This window comes from Colius striatus, chromosome 3 (assembly GCF_028858725.1).
Source record: "Colius striatus isolate bColStr4 chromosome 3, bColStr4.1.hap1, whole genome shotgun sequence".
NCBI lineage: Eukaryota > Metazoa > Chordata > Aves > Coliiformes > Coliidae > Colius > Colius striatus.
Window position 1 is genome coordinate 39,364,841 of NC_084761.1, and position 21,770 is coordinate 39,386,610.

The following is a 21,770-nucleotide window of genomic DNA, read 5'->3' on the forward strand; positions in this document are numbered from 1 at the left end:
TTCAAGGTCAGTGATGAAAGAGAGGAGGAGATGTGCTGGAACAGAGACTCCCCTGCATTCTACAGAGAGGACTGGTGAAGCTGAGATTTATTTTCATTTTTTTAAAGATCTCACATCAACGGTAGAGACTCATTTTGCTAAAGCTGGCCTCGGACCAGGGGCAGCGATTCACTTCATTAAAGGCCCTGAGTCAGGGACAGTAACTATGGCTGGAGGAGGCCATGTCCCATGGGGGGGACCCGTTAACTTCACTACAGACCCTGAGCCAGGGACAGTGATTTTCTTCTTTAAAACTATGGCTGGAGCAGGCCATGTCCCAAGGAAGGGACCCAATATCCACAGCTGTAACTGTGAGGATGAACCCACGACAAAGCAACTCATTAAACTTATGCCCAGAAGAGGCCTTGTCCCAAGAGAGGTACCCTATAACTGCAGAAATTGCAACCGTGGCAAAGAATCCACACCAGAGATATTCACCAAGGACTGCATCCTGTGTGAGGGACCCTGTATCAGCAGAAGCCACAGCTGCTGGGAACAACTCACACCAGAGAAGTTCATCAAGGACTATGTCCTGGGGGAGGAACCCCATGTTAGAGCAGGGGAAGAATGCCAGGAGTCGTCTTCATCTGACAAGACAGAAGTGGCAGAGCCCATCTGTGAGAGACTGACCACATCCCCCATTCCCTGCTCCCCTGAGCCATTGAGGGGGGAGGAGGTAGAGATATTGGGAGCAGTGAGCTGGGCCCAGGAAGAAAGGAGGGATGGGGGAGGGAGATCTTAAAGTGCTGGTTGTAATTTTCTCATCGTCCTACTCCCTTTTTGCTTTTATTCCGTTCTGTTTCTTGTAGAATAAACTTTCCTACTTTCTTCTCTAAGTCGAGTACTGGAGTCTGTTTTGCCTGGAACTGTAATTGGCAGCGAGCCCTCCCTGCCCTTGTCTCAATCCACAGCAACCTTGCTTATCTTTTTACTCCCATTTTGCTGGGGCCTCTGCCATCCTAACGATGATGGGGGTGAATGGGGGTACCGAGCAAGAGACTGTTGTGGTGCTGCTGAGCTAGCTGGGCCAAACCACGACAGGGGCAAAAATTAGAGTACGTCTTCTTTGTAACTTCCCTCAGGCTTGACAAATAGTTCTTGATTTTCTTCTAACCTCTGTCACTGTTGAAGCCAATGGCACTGGCCTGCAACTGGCACAGGAAAATGAGTTGAAATACCCTGATTCTTCCCTAATGGAGCAATAGCAGGAGCAGAAGATCTCACTGTAAGAGACGTAGTTGTGTGTGCATGCTTTTTCTTTAGATCCTGGTAAGAAGGATATGCTATAAGCAGTATTTAAATTGTATGGACTGGCACAGGCACTGCAGAGATGTAAAACTGTCTGGAACTGTCTTCCAATACTTTATGAAGACAGCTTTGCAATGCTATGTTGCATAACGAAGAGATAATCACACCCTAATTAGTATTACACAATGAGCTAATACTTCCTTTCAATATTACTCAATGAGCTAAATCCTCCAAGCTTCCCATGCAAACTGTTTGGATAATTTGATATCCCAATGTAAGCTGAGTAAATTATTGAAATTCAAAAGCACCAAGCCTTAAATCAGCAGGAGGAAAATACGTATCTGGGATATGTAGAATGGAAAGTACCATGCAAGGAGGTCACCAAAATGCATACTGTGTCTGGAATTATAAGATCCTGACTGCTAATAACACAGAGAAACTGTTCAGAATAAGGATAATCAATGCTTCAGGTCACTCAGCTCAGCTGGTCATGAATATATTATCTCCTGCAGAAGCTTCTCTCTTCCCACTTTACAATATCACATTGTTGTTGGAACGCATTACAAAAGCTTTTGCTCCTTTGGAAATGTAAATTACTACCTTCTTTGCTGACAGAAGTACAGTGTACCATCAGCCAGAAGAATCAGTGTGAAGCCATGCATTTGGGTATCTGTCACATTGCTTTCTTGCTTTTGCCAGGGACATTTAATGTTTTTCTGAATACCTTACTTAACTGTGGCTAGCCACAGCCTGAAACAAGGAGAGCAATTGCTGTGCAGGTTTCTCCAGTTGCTGGTTCTGGTGCTTTTTAATCTTACTGGCTCTTTCGCTTGCAAAACCATGTGCTTGTTCTGAAATTCATCCTCCCTGCTCCCTAGAGCCTTGACAGCCACATGGTGAAAACATTTGCCTTTAACCTTTTATGAGCTAGAAAGGAGGCTGAATCAAAGCAGATCCACACATCTAGCCAATGCATTTGCAGTGTTAACCTGAAATCATTCTTCCATTGAGCTTGCAGTTTCTCATTCAAATGAATGAGACTTTTGAATACTGACGGCAAACTGAGGTTTGCAGTCCCAGCACCAGAGGACAGTCATTTTGAAGGTGTCTCGTCTGGAAGGGGCCAGGGTGAACTCTGGGCAAGCAAAAACAAAGTGTGTTGTGTACCTTTGCATTCCTGTCTCACCTCTGAACAGAGATCTCTCAGCTGTCAAAACCATACTGTTTTGCTGGCAAGCTCTCTCTTCTCCCTCAGTGATATTTTATGAGCCTGTCTTCTCCTACAGCTTCAGGAAAGAGGCCCAGCAAACCCCAGGGCTCGGGGTGCAGAAGCTGTTTGAGGCCCCACCAAAACTGGAAGAGGAAAGAATCTGTGTCATGACCATAGGGGGCTTTTGGATGAGGACCCCCAAGGCCTCATGCAGGAAGTTGTTAGCTGTAGAATCTGGTACTGAGCATTTAGCAATTAATAAGTGCACTGCATTTATTTATTCTGACTGCAAAAGGCTTTGTTGAAAGGGACTCAGCCTCTTCTGCAGCATTATTATGCATTTTGAATAATTCACGGTAAAATATACAAGTTCTGGGGTTGGGCTTTTTAAGTTGTGCTTACATATTTTTAATTCCTTAATGCTTTAAGTCTTCAGGATCTTATAAATCATATAAGTATTACAATGTTTTAAATGTCTTTTTTTTCTAAGTCCTACTAGAGCTAATTTCTCCGAGACATAGGATGGGACTCTGCAAACGTCCACTGATCTGCTTCATTTGATTCTCCTCTAAGTTCTCTCTAATCATATCACAAGGGATTGTTTTTCTGCTTAAAGCAGGGATCTCCGTTTTACAGGATTTTGGTAAAATAGATGAAGATGCGTATTCTATAAAATTTGTCCCAGGAGTTTTTATTCTATACATAAATCCGTATCAGTTGTATTTCAGTGAATGGGTATTTCACTTTGCTCTATGAAACTTATTCTAAGGCTGAGGTATAAAATAGCTCAAAGGGCTTGGTATGTCCCAAGTATTGTGGATTTTTTTTTCTTCTTAAATAGTTTTGTAAAGTTAAAAGTAATCTGTATTTTGTTCAACTTGTCTGCATATTATCCAGTGTACACCGGAGGAAAGGCTTTTTTAATATATATTAAAAAATTGTTCGCATACTAAAGTAAATTAATACAGCTTCCTTTTCATGTGAAAGAGGTAAACAAAAGTACCTGGCCAATACAATACCATTAATCTATTCTCTTTTCTCCTTTCTCTCTTTACCTCTCTCTCTACAATAGAAGTGGAACAAAAAGGTAATTAAATACCTTTCAAATTATATCTATATATTACTTATGTATAGGCTAAGTTATTTAACAGTTTAACTTTTTAGTTGAAATACTTTGTCATTAATTCTCACTACTTTTTTTGTTAAAGTTTATTTAGTATCTCTGCTGCTCAACTTCACTAGATAACTCATTTTTGCTGAAAAGTTTTTACCAGTGCTGCTTTTTTCCATTAAATTTGAAAGGTTTAGATATCTCACTCTTCTCCAGTCCCAAAGAATGTGGAAAGTGTGCATACATTCGTATGTACATAGGTATACCTAATTATGCCATAAAAACCTCTTGGAAACAGCACCCCTTTATCATCAACTGTGTGGTTACTTGCACTGCAATAGAGCAACATGCTTTTATACCAGGTACTAAATCTGATTTTCCTCCTGTCTTGCTCTCCAGAGAATATAACCAATTTCTGCCCTGAGACACCAGCAGCATGCAGCGGGGAAAACTCTTCACGGCTCCCTGCTGCCTGTGCCACTGTCATGGTTATTGCACCACTCAGGCTCACAGAGATCAGCGTTATAAATAACCAGCAAACATTCTCCCTTTGAAGCGTGCAGTGCCTCCGGGTCAGCAGGGTGCTACCGGGATGACAGGGCTGAGCAAGACAGTTGTGCTCCACAGAATCCCTCCTTTTTGTCTCCCTGTCCAGCTGGACAGCCTCTTGGTGTTGGCATTTCTGTTGATGCCAAGGTCAGCCAAGCACTGACTGAACCTCCTCCCAGGTGCTGGGCACGGCCTGGCTCCTCTTACCCTCCCCGAAGTATGAGCAGCAAAGCACCCTGGGTAGTCAAACCGCTCCTCTGTACTCTTCTCATGTAACAATAGAAGGTTTATGTTTTTAAGTTTGCGTTACTACTATATTTAACAGGACATTTTTAACTGATTAAAATCTAGACCTTGGGTTCCTCTCCAGTGAACTTTGTTCTTTTCCTTCCTTCTCTCCTTTCTTCCTTCCTTCCTTCTTTGTCTTTTCCTTTCAGCATCCATACGTCATTCGTTTTTAATTATGTGGACTGCATGTTTCGTGTGTCCTGTAGCAGCTTTGAAAGCTTTATTTCTAGTTATGCTACAGATCTGTAGACAGGTGTTTTCCCCCCTGCTCCCTTTACTTTAAATGCTCTTCTGAGGTGCTAAGGGATTCACCTCTGTTTTGCTATTGGTACCCTTTAAATATTCAATATTGCTTGGGCTGTAAGGATGGGAATTTCTTTTTCTTATTTCCATTTCTAGGCTACTCTTCTGTGGGCTGTTCAAATAAATATGTGGATCAATTCCCCAAGAGTTTACCCCTTCACCTAGTAGGTACAGATTCACTGCAGAATATAATCTGGAAATAAAAACCAGAAATCCTTTGGGGGCACATATTCATTTCAGAGTTTACAAAGGCGAGTGGTCCAAGTAAGTACACCTGTAAAAATAGATTTGAAAAGCAATACGAAAATGAGACACGGTTGATAGGAAAAGCAGAGGTGAAAAAAAAAAAAAAAAGAAAGATCAGATTGGTGAGGCAAATCTTGTTGTAGAGACATGGCCAGCGGGAAGGCTAGTGTCCAGCTACAAGGCTTTGCTCTTGGATTTCCTCTGATCTCGAGTATCCTCTGCTCCAGAACTAGAAGCTGTTGAGAAAGTTGGGGCAATCACTCCTGAACTGTCATTAACTTTGTTTATTTATTTTAAATTGTTTTCCCCTCCAACAGTTTTTCTTTGCCCTGGACTACTGAAAGGAGTATACCAGAGTGAACACTTATTTGAGTCTGACCACCAATCTGGTGCCTGGTGCAAGGACCCTCTGCAGGCATCCGACAAGATATACTACATGCCCTGGACGCCGTACCGGACAGATACACTGACGGAGTACTCTTCCAAGGATGACTTCATTGCCGGGAGGCCAACCACGACCTACAAACTCCCACACCGAGTGGACGGCACGGGGTTCGTGGTGTACGATGGGGCTTTGTTCTTCAACAAGGAACGAACCAGGAACATAGTCAAGTTTGACTTGCGAACAAGGATAAAAAGTGGGGAGGCTATCATAGCTAATGCAAATTACCATGACACCTCCCCCTACCGCTGGGGAGGCAAGTCTGACATAGATCTGGCTGTGGATGAAAATGGGTTGTGGGTAATCTATGCAACAGAACAAAATAATGGCAAAATAGTCATTAGCCAGTTAAACCCTTACACATTAAGGATTGAAGGGACATGGGATACTGCCTATGACAAGAGGTCAGCTTCTAACGCCTTCATGATCTGTGGGATTTTATATGTGGTGAAGTCTGTGTATGAAGATGACGATAATGAAGCCACAGGGAATAAAATAGACTACATATATAACACTGACCAAAGCAAGGATAGCATGGTGGATGTGCCCTTTCCAAACTCCTACCAGTACATTGCTGCTGTGGATTACAATCCCCGCGACAACCTCCTTTACGTATGGAACAACTATCATGTTGTGAAATATTCCTTGGATTTTGGCCCACTGGACAGCAGAGCAGGTAAAGGTTTTAATAAGCCAAAATCTGGATTGAGCTTTCTATTTTTCTTGCAAATAGGGTGTAAAATTGAAGTACATTTCTGTCTTAAGTTGCGGGAATTTGGGCTGTTTATGAAAGCCACCACTAATTGTATATGTGAGTGTGCACCCACAGTTATGTGTCTGAGCCAGGCAGGGAATTGACAACACTGTCCAAATTATTCCTTTATTTTCTTTTTTTTTTTTTCTTCAAAAAGAGCATTTCATGACTTACTATGACTTACTGTACTCTCTCTTAAGAGAAAAGCGCCTGGACCCCAGAAGATTTCCAGCTTTTCTGCCTTTTTTCCTGTTAGAAATAATGCTGATAAATTACTTAGTTGGGTTATATTTCTTTACCCTGACCAACTTCATAATTTTGCAACTGTTATCTTTGCAGTTGCCACTGGCACTGTAACATGACAGCCTAGATTGTGGTCAAACTCATACAGCGCTGCAAGAACTTCCAAATAGCATTTGCTTGGTCATTTTCAAATGATTACTGCTGTACACGATGTAGTTACAAGGTAGTTCCTGTGGTGAACTGTGTACTTCAGAAAGGCTGAAAAAGTCATTATATATATTTATTAAAAAAAATATAGTATATCATTAATATAACTTGGACAGTAAACTCTTTGATTTGTAACATAACTTCCTAAACCATTGGTTTTTTGTTAGTAAGAAACTCGGAAGTGGATGAGTGGCTTCAGGGTTTCAGTTTGCAAAAGAGAAGTAGAGAGGTTTCTGTTGATGAGCTCTTTTTCTTTTCCTGCATGCAGATCCATATAAAAATGGATCAAGGGATGCTGAAAGAAACTGTGGATATGAAAATCCAGGGAGAGGTGGAATAAAAGTAGTAAAATGGCAGTGAATTTCTCATTTTTATATAAAATGTAGGAAAGAAGAGGAGGCAGATGAACAAAACTGGGTGACTGTTAAGAGAGGAGCAGTGACATTTTCAATGATGTTGACCTCTGCAAGATCTCAGATGAGAAAAAAAATGAAGTAATATTTCTCATTCTCCCAACTTAATGATTAACATGTTCTTTTTGACTGGGGAGTGAAACAGAGCAATTTGTGAACTATTGATTATCCTTGAGGAGTGAAAATCTATTACCTCCGCTCTATTTCACAGAGTTTTCTCTCCTTTTCAGAGAATTATTTCCAGGTATTACAGCAGGCTCTCTGCTACTGCTTTTTCACATGGTGACCATTGTGAGTAATAGCACCTTTAATAAAGAAAAGCCATAATCAGTGAAAACCCCAAATTTTGTTCTTTGCTATGAAAAAGAAAATTTTCTCCCCTTTTTCCCAGTCTAAGGTGATGAGGTGAGAGAACAGATGAAAATCTTGCAGAGGACTGAAAGTCTGTGAGGTGTAAGGATTTAATTTGATTTATCCTTTACGTCACTCTGAATTGAAGCCCCTTTAATTTCACTCACGTTTCGATGAGAATTGAAAATCTCACAGTGCCTCAGATGGAAAGCTGAAGCGAGTTTTAGCTTTGGGTGGTGGCCATGAGAGGGTTAATCTCTTGTCAGGGAATCTGGTGAGCTTTCTCTGACCTTCCTTTCGTGCAATTTTTGATAGCTTTTTAATGTGGGCACAAAGCATTTCTCTTCTCTGAAAGTTTCTGGGATTTCCTTTTTGGCAGAAATATGCAAGGATCCCATTACCTCACTATTTTATAGGTTCAGAGGACGTTTGAGAGGACTGTTTCTGACAGCAAGTGAAATTCATGATGAGACAGCTCAAATAGGCCAAGGAATTTCCAAGCAAAGCAAAACACATTTGCAAAGGGAGTTTACTGCTCCATTACCTGCACAGCCTGATTAGTGGGAACATTGTGGGAAGCAGTGATTTTGAACTGAATAGGTGAACAAATGCTTGCTTGACATCAGGGGCTTTTTTTGCAGAGGAGCCAGGATACCAGGTCTACTATGATTCTTTCTCTTCCAAGTTCAGTGCAACACATTTTCTAGTTAGCATCAAATTTTATGTTGCATTGCTTTATATGTGATACTAAATATATGGTTGGCTTAAACTCCTCCACCAAAGAGCAGAACAGTAGCCAATGCAACACTAGGAAAGAAGCAAAGACCTAGGATATTTTTATTTTATCATTTTGCGGTTTTTTACAGAGTGGATTGTGGATACATGTTTCCTTTCTTCTCTTCCAAAAATACCAGTGTTTCTCTGTTTAGAGCAAAGCAATGTTCAATGCAGCTATTTTCCACAGAGTTACAGTTTGAGTAGCAAAATATGTAAACAGTATCTGCTTAATTACAAAATAAAAGAAAGATTGTAAAATTCATGGGTTGAACAAATTGGTTGTTAAAAAACAATTAAGGGTGGAGTTTTAGGAAAAGAGCTCTTAAAACCAAAAATTGATCATAACAAGAAAAGTGATATATTTAGCTACCTAAATAGCCAATAACCTATTCAAAACATATTGAAAATCTCTGGTATCATACGTTTCAAGAATATCTAAAATAAAAAACAGGTTCTGAAGGCTCCAGATCACTTAGAATCAAAGATTTTCAGTCTTTTCCTAAACCATTGAAGGAAAATGGGACGAGGTGGGAGTTGCTTAGCTGGTAGTAAAGGCAGAGATCACGTCCCTCTCGCTCTTCACAGTGATTAAATATTTTTTGTGGGTTTTAATTAAAAGTCTGTTTGTGCATGTAGATTTGGAACATATTTGAGATATTCAGTGTTGCAGATCTTCTCTCACCCACTGTTTAAAAAATAAGGGTGTTTACTTCATGGAGTAAGCCAGTGTCAAAACCTGCAGTTTCAGTGCTCAGCTTCTGTAGCAGCTGAAGATAAGAGAGAAGACAAAATATTTTGAAGTCTGAAGTGAGGCACAAAGCTTGATTTGATCTGAAAGCAATTCAGGACTCTTGAATGAATTAAAATAACTTGTTAATTTTTTTCTCAGAAATGGGGAAAAGCTGCATTTTAAGGATTTTCCTCACCTTTTTTCCCCACTCTTTCTCCTTTTATCTGGGATTATTTTCATTTATTCTAGAAGCAACTTTGAAAGCAAACACTCCTCAGTGCCCACAAGTCCCAGGAAACCTGTCATTAATGTCTCCTTCAAGAAGTGAACTTGAAGATACCAAAAGCCTTTAAAGCATGTTTTCTTTGAGCTGTTTGGCCTTAAAATGAGTGGGTTTTTTGAAGATACTTCTCCATAAATGCTCCTAAGATTTTGGATTATTTTTTTGTAGCTGCATTTGAGCTTACTAACTTGAAGTGATAGTGAGACTAGTTCTGCAACTCCAGCAGTGTTTTCCATTGTATTCTTCAAGAAGCTGAACTCAGAAAAGTCCTCAGGTTCATTTTTTTTTTTAATGTGCCCCACTAGACATGTGCAAAGAGGGAAAAGAAAGCCTGTTCAGAATGAAAAATTTTCTGCAACCTAATCAGTCTTAATATTCACCAGAGTTACCTGTTTTAATCATCACCCACTTGTGATACATTCTGGATAAACAAATTCAAGAAAATACCAACAAATCCTCCTCTCTAAAAAGGTAAAATGCTCCTATCCTACTTCCCAGGTCTGTGCTACATGCAAACACACTCCTGGCTTTGCATCTTTACACTTCCCTGGGCAGTCATGGCTCCTGACTGGGCACCTGGTAGGAGTTCCTGGGCCACAGTGAGACCAGAATAAGAAAGTTTTGTCTTTTAAAGGCCTTAGGTGCCTAACAAGTGCTGGCAGCTCTCATGCAGGGGTTCAGGATGTGCTGGTTCAGCATTTAGACCAGGGCTAGAGATGGGACTCTATCCAGTAGCTCAGCAGTGAAGTCCAGGGAAGATCTTGAACCATTATGTGAGGCTCCTTCTGTATATGTATGGGACTTTGATGTCCTGTCAGCCATTCCCAATGACATGGGAAATACAGATCTCCTGCTTTCAAGGAGATATTTTAAATTATGTCCAGGAGATCGAGGCATTACAATATGAGGTGTTTAATAGATGTATGAAGTAAATAAATAACCCTAGTACATGAGTAAGACAGCAATATAGGACTTCTAATGCAGCCTTATTGTACTTAAGTGGCTTCCATAGATTGCATATTAACATTGTGGACCTCGATTCCAGTAACCAAGTGTGATATGAAGCTTCCATCCATGTCTGTGGTATTTTAAAAACCTCAGAAGGGTACATGTTAAAATTGAATCCTCTACATTTTGTTAAATATTATGGGATGCTCTCTTGATGCGAGATTACAACCACTTTATTCAGTAAAGGTAGTTGGATTGTGGGATTTTTTTTCCTAAAGCGGTTTTACAATGCAGATAAGGTGAACCCTCTGTCCTTATAATATTCTAATTAAGTGCATTTGTGTCTTGGGTAAAAGATGTGGCAGTATGGTGATGAATAAGAACTTTAAACGCATATGACACCTTGTTAAAATGTAATTTTCACATCATAAATCTAAGGTCTTTCTTTTGACAGCTGTATAATGTGGATAGTGGGCAGAGGATCTTGAATGTTTCAAAGCTGTCACGTGCTAATAGATAGCTGAAAGAGGCTCCCTTCAAGGCTCCCTTTAACACCCTGCATCCTTGCCTGGGCACTGCATCAAAATGGCAGCCAAATCTTAAATCTCACAGGATATGAACTGCCATTGCTTTCAAGATCTCATTGCGATAAGCCACACTCTGTCACTGAGGCTGAATTCAGACTGCACAGTAAAAGTCCAGCTGAACGTTTTTGAAGAGCAGCTTCTCCTGGCAGACAAGGACCATTCTCAGGGAGCCACTGAATATTTAATTGTGGCTTCTCCTGTGTTTTTATTTTCCAGTTGCTTCCCTCCCGTCTAGGAGCATTGCTAGCTCTTTCACTCTTATTCCTCTTCATTGCTTACAGTGTCAGCTGCTGGTTGCATAGTTTCAGAGAGATCAGAACTTGCTTTCAGCAGTCTCTGCTAAGCACATATCATGACTGGGGCCTTGGCTTTTGTGCTCTAATGTTGGTGTATATATGCATGTCCCATCTATTCTGTGTATATTTCAGTACCTTTTTGCTATTTAAGATTAAAAGATTTATCTAAGCTTGGAGATGAAGAAAGCAGCACAGAGACTCTTCATCTTTTGTAACAAAGCTGGCATCTCAACCTACTTTTACTGGCCAGTTGGTACCTTAAGCTCAGAAGGACATGAGGCCATTTCACCTACCTGAGATATGCTGGGATAAAAAATTGTTTTGTCCTGATTTTGAGGCCTGATCTGTCTCCTGATTTGTATGCTGTTTTAAATGTTCCCTCTTTGTAAAGCAGCATTAGATTAAGAAATGAGAAAAAAGTATCATAGCACTCGACAGTTTTCTGAAATTGAGGATTTCAGCTTTTTGTCAGGAAAGCTGGAGTTTGAGCTCTTTCCTCTACCTTCTCACAAAAGATCCTTCAAAAGTGCAAGGTTCCTAAACTTCAAAGAGCTCCCTTTGTGTGGAGCATTTCATAAATATTAATATTGTTTGGTTAGAACCACGGGAGTACTTTCAGTGTCTCTCCAGTATGAATAAACATGCAGTTGCTTCCTCCTCCTGAATAAAAATGTACTTCTCTCAGTAGGGCCCTGGAACAGGGGACAGCCTTACCAAACAGAGGTGAAGGATCCCTCCTTTTCATTGAGTCAAAACCCCTACTATGAGGCATCAATTTGAGCCAGTCTGAGAAAACGGTACAGCAAACCTAGCCCATCTGGGAGCTAAACAAGGAAACTGGTGTATCTTCTTTGGACATCAGTTGTTATCACTGCATCTCAAACATGAATCTACTGTAACACCTTTATGCCATGAAGTAACATCCAATCATCCAATACCCATGGGCTGGGGTCTTGTTCATGTGGGCTTGCAAGTGTGAGTGCTTGAGGACTGGGAAGGCAGGCAACCAGGGTGGTTGAAGTAGAGGAAAGACAGCAAGACACTAAATAGTTAAGCTAAACTTCACTGTCAAGCTTCAAAACAAAAGGAGGCCAGAGATTTCAGTACTTCGTAATGCTGTCAAACTACGGGAGGGGGAAAGCACCTTGCGAAGACCATGTCTGAAAGGCTGAGGTGGCTGTTCCTGGCATAAAACATGGAATATAATGCTGAAGATAACATGGAGATTGCGTAGGGAAAAAAAACACTAAATGTCTATAAAGGATAGCAACTTTTCCTCCTCTGAGGCAAGGTCTGGAGTTGTGACTAATTGTTTTTTCATTAAGTTCAAGACAACTGGCTTGTCCCACTGGCATGCACAACTACTTATCAGTCTGATGCAAACACTTTGCACCAAACTCAGCTATGAATAGGCCAGCCTTTTGGGTCTGAGCTGGTTTCCAGAAGCAGGGAGCAAGAGATGACATGTAGCAAATGTCTCAGGCCACTTTTTGCAGGAGGAATGGACTGCATCATGTACTAGAGACAGCTTTTGAGTATTGAATTCTTACCCATTTTTTTTTAGTGAATGCTAGATGAGGGGAGAGCAGCGGATGTCATCTACCTTGACATCAGGAAGACTTTTGACACTGTCTCCCATAACATGCTCATCAGAAAGCTCAAGCAGTATGGCTTGGATGAGTGGACAGTGAGGTGGATCGAGAACTGTCTGAATGACAGAGCCGAGAGGGTGGTGATCAATGGCACAGAATCGAGTTGGAGGCCTGTGGCCAGTGGAGTTCCACAGGGATCGATTCTGGGGCCAGTCTTGTTCAACATCTTCATCAACGACCTGGATGAGGGGACAGAGTGTACCCTCAGCAAGTTCGCTGATGATACCAACCTGGGAGGACTGGCTGATTCACCAGAAGGCTGTGCTGCCATTCAGCGGGATCTCGGCTGGCTTGAGAGTTGGGCAGAGAGGAACCTCATGAGGTTCAACAAGGGCAAGTGCAGAGTCCTGCATCTGGGAAGGAGCAACCCCATGCACCAGTATAGACTGAGGGTTGACCTGCTGAAGAGCAGCTCTGCAGAGAGAAACCTGGGAGTCCTGGTTGATAACAAACTAACCGTGAGCCAGCAATGTGCCCTCATGGCCAAGAAGGCCAATGACATCCCGGGATGCATCGAGTGTGTCCAGCAGGTGGAGGGAGGTTCTTCTCCTCAGCTACTCTGCCCTGGTGAGGCCTCATCTGGAGTCCTGTGTCCAGTTCTGGGCTTCTCAGGTCAAGAGGGACAGAGAACTTGTAGAGAGAGTCCAGCGCAGAGCCACCAAGATGATCAGGGGACTGGAACATCTTTCATATGAGGAAAGACTGTTTAGTCTCAAGAAGAGGAGACTGATAGGAGATCTTATTAACATTTACAAATATCTAAATGATGGATGTCAGGAGGTTGGGACATCCCTTTTTCTATTGTAGCTAGCAACAAGACAAGGAGTAATGGGATGAAGCTGGAACACAAAAAGTTCCACTTAAATATAAGAAAAACTATTTCACTGTGAGGGTGAGGGAGCAGTGGCACAGGCTACCCAGAGGGGTTGTGGAGTCTCCTTCCTTGGAGGTCTTCAACACCTACCTGGACATGTTCCTGTGCGACCTGATCTAGGTGAACTTGCTTCTGCAGGGGGGGGTTGGACTAGATGATCTCTAAAGGTTCCTTCCTACCCTACCATTCTATGATTCTATGATTTCTCCCTTGATCAGCAGAGTTTGCTGGCTTCTGTGCAGCAGTGGGTGTCAGCACAGTGTTGAGGGTTTAGCCCAGCAAGAGATTCCGGGATGTTGCATTTTTGAGATGTTGCTGACTCCCATCCCACCCCAATTCAGGATTGTAACCTTCCCAGCTTCTTTTCAAGGCATTACCCTCTCAGGTAATGATTACATTTATCTCTGATAAAGGTTATATTTATGCACCTGATTCCTCAAGGCTGGCCCTATGTGATGCAAACACCCGTTCACAGCAGCTCTGCTGTGGCCTGGATGCAGAGCCATTTGCCTAGCTTGGGACATGGAGTCCCAGATGCTTTTTTCATATGCCAGCTTGATCTTTTGCTACTGTGTTTTTAAAATGAGCAGCTTATATTCCTGTTCCTCACTGAATATACCGCCACCATGGCAGTTTATAGGTCTGGATCACTCTCCTCACTTGTCTGTCAGTGATTGTGTTTGTTCTGGAAATAACTACTGTAATATTTTTAGAAGCACTTATTAAGATTCATATCTTGAAGTCTAGTTCAATGTTGCTAATTAACTTCTTCAATACCACCACCACTTTGCAGTGCTGCTGTGCCAGATTTTCTCTCTTTTTCATAACCATTAAAGCAGATGTGGATGCCCTGCTATATTCTGCTTTGGAGTCAAAGCAAACAGAATACACATTGGATGCCCTTCATGCTTCTTGCCTTGATACTCTGGTTAAAGAGATGTAAAAAGCTCATTGGGAATAGGTTACAGAAGTACTGAACCTTTATAGGGGTGCTTTACAGAGCCTTCCCTTGAATTCAAGAAGTTGTGATGGCTTTAACATCTCCTTACAGATGTAGCACCAAGTCAACTTGCCAGACATCTAAGGTATGACTGTGCTGATAAAAACTACGCAAAGTATACATGAGGAATGGAAGAATCAACCTTACTCTCGGAAATCCAGACGAACCCTCATAGTAGGGTGGGATTTGATGGGCTGCTTATGAGAAGGGAATTTAGGTTCTAGATACAAGAAGAATCTTGGTAGCTAATGTGAAGATAATGGGACAGGTTGCAAAGGGCAGTCATATGTCAACAACCTGTCAGGGCAAGACAGGTAGATCCCAGAAAAAAGGATACTATAGACACTTTGAGGCATGCCTTCTCCAGATGTATTTTGGCATTTGTAACAATGCTAAATCAAGAGAGTTGGGTTATAAAAAAAAAAAAAAAAAAAGAAGAAGAAAACTGTCCATTTCTGTTGATTGAGTCTGGTAGGTGTTCATGAGTAAAGGTTGACATTATGAAAAAGTTTCTGGGACAAAATCCCAGAGTTCCTGAGGAGTTTAATCTTGACCATTGTTCAGAAAAATCCTCTGAAGTTGTAGAGAGTTTGGACTAGGGGCTTCAAGAGCAAATCCACAGTGAATTTCTGTTTGCCCTGGGAGGAATTACATTTTGCCAGTGAGTGGCTTTTTGACCTCCTGATTTATGTCAAAAAGCAACTGAAGAGGATATATAAATATAAATTGTAAGCTGAAACAAATAGTTAATATTATAAGAATTCAAGTTGCAAAACCTGTCCTACATTTTCACATTGAAAAGATTTTGTTTTAAAGGATATGCTCATGACTGAAGGGCAAAGCAGATGATGAAGGCTTAGGTGAAAGAGATGCATCCATTAAAACAATGTAGCGATTGTTCACTATAACAGGATTTCTGCACTGTAAATAGGATTTTTGCTTGATTAAAATGTACTGAGAGAAAATGAGACTTAAAGCAAATTTCACTGAAACATGGGATTCAGTTTAAAAACACTGGCACTGAATAAGCAAACCGAGTGTTTCGTGTTACCTAGTTCCTTGATTCTGTGTTCTCACAAGGGAACACAAGTACCAGCTGTTTGAGACTCAAAGGGAGGAGAAAAACACAACAAAGAAACATCAGAGCTGAAAACTATAGAAGTAATACACTGGCAATGACAGAAGATGGGAAAATCAGCTGCCCTTATACAAATCTGAGCTGCCTTACTGCGATGCCATTCATACTTCCCTCAAATAGCTCATAAATTAACACAGCCACTGGAGAGATGAAGCATTAGATAGCTCTGCAATTCTTTTTTATCTGTCGATGTTTAGGACAGAGACATGGAAAGGGCCATTTGTGTGCTGCAGGAAGAGAGAAAAAGTAAAGACAGCATCAACTGTATATCATCAGAGAATAAGTATCTAGTCCATTCACAGGATCTTTCCAACATTCTGTGTGAAGAAGAGCTTTTGTGAGCCCTATGTAGCGGTCTCAAATTCAGTTGCTTCTCTGACTGTGTTAAGTTATTCCCCTCTCCGAGGCATGCATGAAGGATGCTGTGGCTTGCTAAGGTCAGTCAGCCTGAATTCATGTGATGTTTTTGTATTCTTGTACTGCTGAATTACATAAGTGACTGGTAATGTTAATGTGCATACCAAGGCTCCAGAGGAGGGAAATATTGAGGGAAGGCTGCATGGAGAAGAAAATAAAGGGATTTTATTTTCCTTTTTTTTTTCTTTTGTAAGATGAAGCAATAAAATATATTTGCTAGACAGGAGCATATGTATACATCAAGGGACTTACAGCACTTAATATTTTTGGCCTTCTCCACATAAGTGCTTGCTTTTCTCACTGGATAGTGACTGCCAAGTATTTTCTTGGTGCAATATTGAATGTGCTACAAGTTATTCACAAGATATAGCCTTTAAGTGACTGGAACAGATTCTATTCATAAAAGCGTTGTGCTTTTCACCATAGCAAGTGTCAGGATGAGTGAGAAACACCAGCACCAAAAAAACAAGCCAAGGTCAATTTGTACAGTTTAAGGTGAAGATTCATCCAACATGTTGGGAAAGGCACCTCTGCCTGGTGCCTTGCTTGTAAATGTAGGCTTTCTGTATGGGTAAACAAAGTCTCCTCCTGAGCTCTGTGGGAAGTAAATGAAGCTTTTGGGTAGCCTAAAACTGCTTACTCAGAACATGATGTGTTATATAGGTCTGTTGGAATGTGTTCTTTTCATATAAATGAGTTTAAATTGACTCTGGTATGAAGAGTAGAACAGGGAATTAAATTAGATTAATAGATTTTTTAAGACCAGAAGGGACCATTAGCTCATTTAGTCTGACCTCTGTAATGCAGTCGATTGGATTTCATCCGCTTCCTCTTGTACTGAGCCTAATGACTTGACTTTAACTAAAGTGTACCTTCCAGAAATGCACCCAGATAATCAGTGCATCACTTCATGGAGTGCTTTTCTTAGGTGAATATTCTCTCCCAGTGTTAAGGAGGTAAAATATTCACATTATAAATGTTTTGGTTTTGCTACCTGGTCAGCAAGTCATTGTGCCTTTTTGCATCACATGTAAAAAGTACAAAACACGCTTCTTCAAGTACACTCTTTGCACCTTGCTCAGATGGTGCTTAGGAGGTTGCCTTCTGTGACAGTTAATCATAGGTCTGATTTTTGAGGTTTTTTTAAAGATGTCAGAAATTTGTTATACATAGCGGGAAATTCCTGAATAGACTGAGAAAGCAAATAATTCACTAGCAACAGGAAAAACAGCTTTCTGGGCACTAAATCCAAGAAAACTCTCTACTTTCAGATGTATACTTTATGATGAGTGTCACTAAATGTGTTTGTAAACTCTTTTAATTAGAGAAAAATTACCAGTCTGCTGAGCTTGCATGCTGCTCTCATAATGCCACTTCCATTTTTATTTGAACCAGAGTGGTGGGGAGTGACATTTAAACCTTGGAGTTTGTGATGAAATTCTAATTTTCTCGTTGATGAGAACATCTGTCCATTGCAAAGGCCAAAATCTCATTCCAGCAGTTGTTCCATAAGGTTTGGGAAGATTTAATTCCAAATGGGTTTACTAATTGTTGGTTTGGATTTTTTTTACTTTTTCTTTCCCTCCCTCTTTTTAAAGAAGCCTATGTTCAGATTGGGTAAAAAAGGAGGTAATGCAAAGAAGTGAACTGTAGACAATACAAGAAGCACTTTTGTAAATAACCATTAATTGCATTAAGAGTGTTTTTACAATAGTTTTTAGTTGTGGTTTGGTTTGTTGTTTTGTTTTGGTTTTTTTAATACCAGTCTAAATCTACCCAAGAGAGTAGATTTAGATTAGACATAAGAAAGAAATTCTTCCCTGTGAGACTGCTGAGGTGCTGGAACAGATTTCCCAGAAACATTGTGAATGCCTCATCACTGGAAGCATTCAAGGCCAGGTTGGATGAGGCTTGGAGCAACCTGGTATTTTCCCATGGGAGGGGGTTTGGAACTAAGTAGTCTATAAGGTCCCTTCCAACTAGCAGAATCATAGAATGGTAAGGCTTGGAAGTGACCTCCAGAGATCATCTAGTCCTACCCCCCCTGAAGAAGCAGGTTCACCTAGATCAGTTCACACAGGAACACATCCAGGTGGGTTTTGAAAACCTTCAGAGAAGGAGATTCTACACCCTCTCTGGGTAGCCTGTACCAGGGCTCCCTCACCCTTACAGGAAACACGTTTTCATCATGTTCAAGTGTGTGATGGTTTAGCCCCACATCCACTCAGTCATAAAATCACTCCCCCTCCTAAACTGAACAGGAGAGAGAGAGAAATATAATAAACGGCTTGTGAATTGAGATAAAGACAGAGATCACTCAGCAACTAGTGTCACGAGCAAAAGAGACTCAACTTAGGGAGAAAAAAGGTTTGATTTATTCAGGAAACAGGAAGAGCAGGGAGCTGAGAAATAAAACTCTCTTAAAAACATCTCCCCCCACCCCTCCTCTTCCTGGGACTCCCTTTCCTTTCCCCACTCAGCAGCACAGGGGATGGGGAATGGGGGTTGTGGTCAGTTCATTATAGATGGACTTTGCTGCTGCTTCTTCTCAGAGGGAAGCCTCATCACACTTTCCACTGCTACAGTGTGGGGTCCCTCCTGTGGGAGACAGTCCCTCATGAACTTCTTCAGTGTGGGTCCTTCCCATGGGCTGCAGCTCCTCACAAACAGCTCTGGCATGAGGCCTCCCATGAGGACAGTGTGTGAGCTCCTCACACACTGCCCCAGCATGGATCATCCACCAGGAGAACAGTCCTTCAGAGACAGACTGCTCCAGTCTGAGTCCCTCATGGGATCACAAGTCCTGACAGCAAACCTGCTGTGGTGTGGGCACCTCCCCCACAAACTCCTAGGTCCTGCCAGGAACTTGCTCCAAGATTAACTTCTTACAGAGTCACAGCCTCCTTCAGGCATCCACCCACTCCAGCGTGGGGTCCTCCACAGGCTGCAAGTGAGTCTCTGTTTCCAGATGGACCTCCGTGGACTACAGGGAGACAACCTGCTTCACCATGGTCCTCACCAGATATCACAGGGGAGCCTTTTCAGTACCTAAGCGCCCTCCTCTTCCTCGTTCTCCACTGACCTTGGTGTCTGCGGAGATGTTTTTACATTCTCTCTCCCTGTTGCCGCTGCAGTTTTTACAACTGCGCAACAACTCTTCTCCTTCTGAAATGTTATTCACAGAGGTGTTACCTCCATCACTAATTGGCCAGGCCTGGTTCAGGTGCTGGGTCCAGCTTAGAACTGACTGGCCCAAACCCTGTGAGCTACACAGAAAGCTTCTGGCAACTCTTTTGTTTAAAGAAGTCACTCCTGTAGCCCTCCTGCTACCAAAAAACCTGGCCCAAGCAAAACCATTACAAAGGGGAACTTGTGTTCCAGATTGTGCCTTTTATCTCTTGTCCTGACACTGGGCATCACAGAAAAAAGACTCACCCCATCCTCTTGACACCTGCCCTTTAGGTATTTGTAAGTGTTGGTAAGATCCCCTCTGAGTCTGCTCTTCTCCAGGCTCAACAGCCATAAGAAGGATATTCGAGTCACCTGATCATCTTGGTAGCTCTGTGTTGGAGTCTCTCCAGAAGTTCTCTATCCCTCTTGACCTGAGGTGCCCAGAACTAGACACAGGACTCCAGATGAGGCATCAACAGGGCAGAGTAGCTGAGGAGAAGAACCTCCCTCCACCTGCTGGACACACTCTTCTTGATCCATCCCAGAATGCCATTGGCATCTTGGCCATGAGGGCACATTGTTGGCTCATGTTTAGCTTATTACCAATGAGGACTCCCAGGTCTCTCTGCAGAGCTGCTCTCCAGCAGGTCATCCCCCAGCCTATACTGGTGCATGGGGTTACTCCTTCCCAGATGCAGGACTCTGCACTTGCCCTCATGAGGTTCCTCTCTGCCCAACTCTCAAGCTGGTCAAGATCCTACTGAATGGCAGCACAGCCTTCTGGGGAATCAGCCAGTCCTACCAGTTTGCTGTCATCAGTGAACTTGCTGAGGGTACACTCTGTCCCCTCATCGAGGTCATTGATAAAGATGTTGAACAAGACTGGCTCCAGAATCGATCCTTGTGGAACTCCACTGGCCACAGCCCTCCAACTCAATTCTGTGCCATTGATCACCACCTTTTGGGTTCTGTTGTTCAGCCAGTTCTTGATCCACCTCACCGTCCACTCATCCAAGCCACACACCCTGAGCTTTCTGATGAGGATGTAATGGGAGATGGTTTCAAAAGCCTTGCTGAAGTCAAAGTAGATCATATCCACTGCTCTACCCTTATCTAGCCAGCCGGTTATGCCCTCGTAGAAGGCTGTCAGGTTGGTCAAGCAGGAATTCCTCTTGGTGAGCCCATCTTGACTGTTCCTGATAACCATCTTTTCTTTCATGTGTTTAGAGATCAAACCATTCTATGATTCTATGACAAAACATACTGGCAAAGTCCAGTGGAAAGAGGTTATAATTTTCTTAATAGGCAACTCTCAATTGACTGCACTAAAAAATTTCGTAATTCAATTTGAAATGCTATGTTGTTAGAATGTATTTTTGCCTTCTAACATCATGTTTTGTGATATTTGTGATATCTCTAGATACCCCTTCCAACCTCCACCATTCTCTGATTCTGTATGTGATTTATCAAGGCTGTGGCTTCATTAAATTAAGCACTGTGATAGTAGACATATTACTCTCACATTTTCATTGGAGAGAGGAAACTTTAAAATGGGCATGAATCAAGGAAGGCTAGGGAAGTCCTCACTTCTCTTTATAATGTCATTTTTGACCCAAATGATCTTGTGTATGTTTGGAAATCATTGCCCAAGCATAGTTGATGACAATGTGTGCATTATTTCTAACCAAAGAAAAGACACTCAAATTAGCCAAAATTACTCCAAAATATCTTTGAGGTTGATTGGTATAGGGTAGTGCAAATTGAAGTTTTGCACTGCTAATTGCCATGCAATGTTATTTGCACATTGAAAGTGGTAAGCATTGCCTTGCTGAACCCTGGCCTTGATGTGTTTCGTTGAATTTCCCTCTTATGATGATTTCCAGATTGGGAGTAAATTATATGAAGAGTTTGTTTCTACAGCTAGTTGATGTTTATCGATGATTAATGTCTTTCCTTTAATGAATAGATACAGAGCTTTAAAAGCTGCTCTTCTCCAGATGAAGGTTTTGTTACAGTGACCTTACTGTCCTCTTCTTACTCTGATTTGAAAGCTGATTTTGATCTGTAAAAGGAATAATCATTAAAAATACAGTATGCATTTCTTTAATTCTTCTTCCCTGGAAGCCTTGTGGATACACAAAGAGCAGACATAGGCTTGTGCGTTCATGAGGTTTATCCACAACTTGCTGACGTTTTTAAATGTGATTCTTACATCTATGCATGGACTTTAGGGACTTCATTTAATATCAATACAATAGCCATATTCCTCCAAAATCACTTTGCAATGTGACTTATTTCCTTGCTGGAGAGGCTTAGAGGAGCCTGAGGTACCTTCTCTGCCATGGAGATGAGAATCTTTCGAGGTAGCATATGAACTAGCTTTTTGGGAGGTTTTCAGCTACTAAGTAGCTCAGGGCTGGCCAAGAATGCCCACACACTGTATCATGTCACAGAGGTTGCCTGTTAGCCTTTTAAATTGTGTCAAAATTGTTT

At 41.7% G+C, this 21,770-nt stretch overlaps 1 protein-coding gene across 2 annotated transcripts in view; it reads left to right on the forward strand.

The window, feature by feature from the left end:
• ADGRL3 (adhesion G protein-coupled receptor L3) overlaps positions 1-21,770 on the forward strand; it is a 337,944-nt gene that overhangs the window by 142,543 nt on the left and 173,631 nt on the right. For both annotated transcript variants that reach the window (XM_061992427.1, XM_061992428.1), the window contains exon 4: positions 5,312-6,112. In XM_061992427.1, the coding sequence (XP_061848411.1) occupies positions 5,312-6,112 (801 nt within the window). The remainder of the gene's footprint in view (positions 1-5,311; positions 6,113-21,770) is intronic.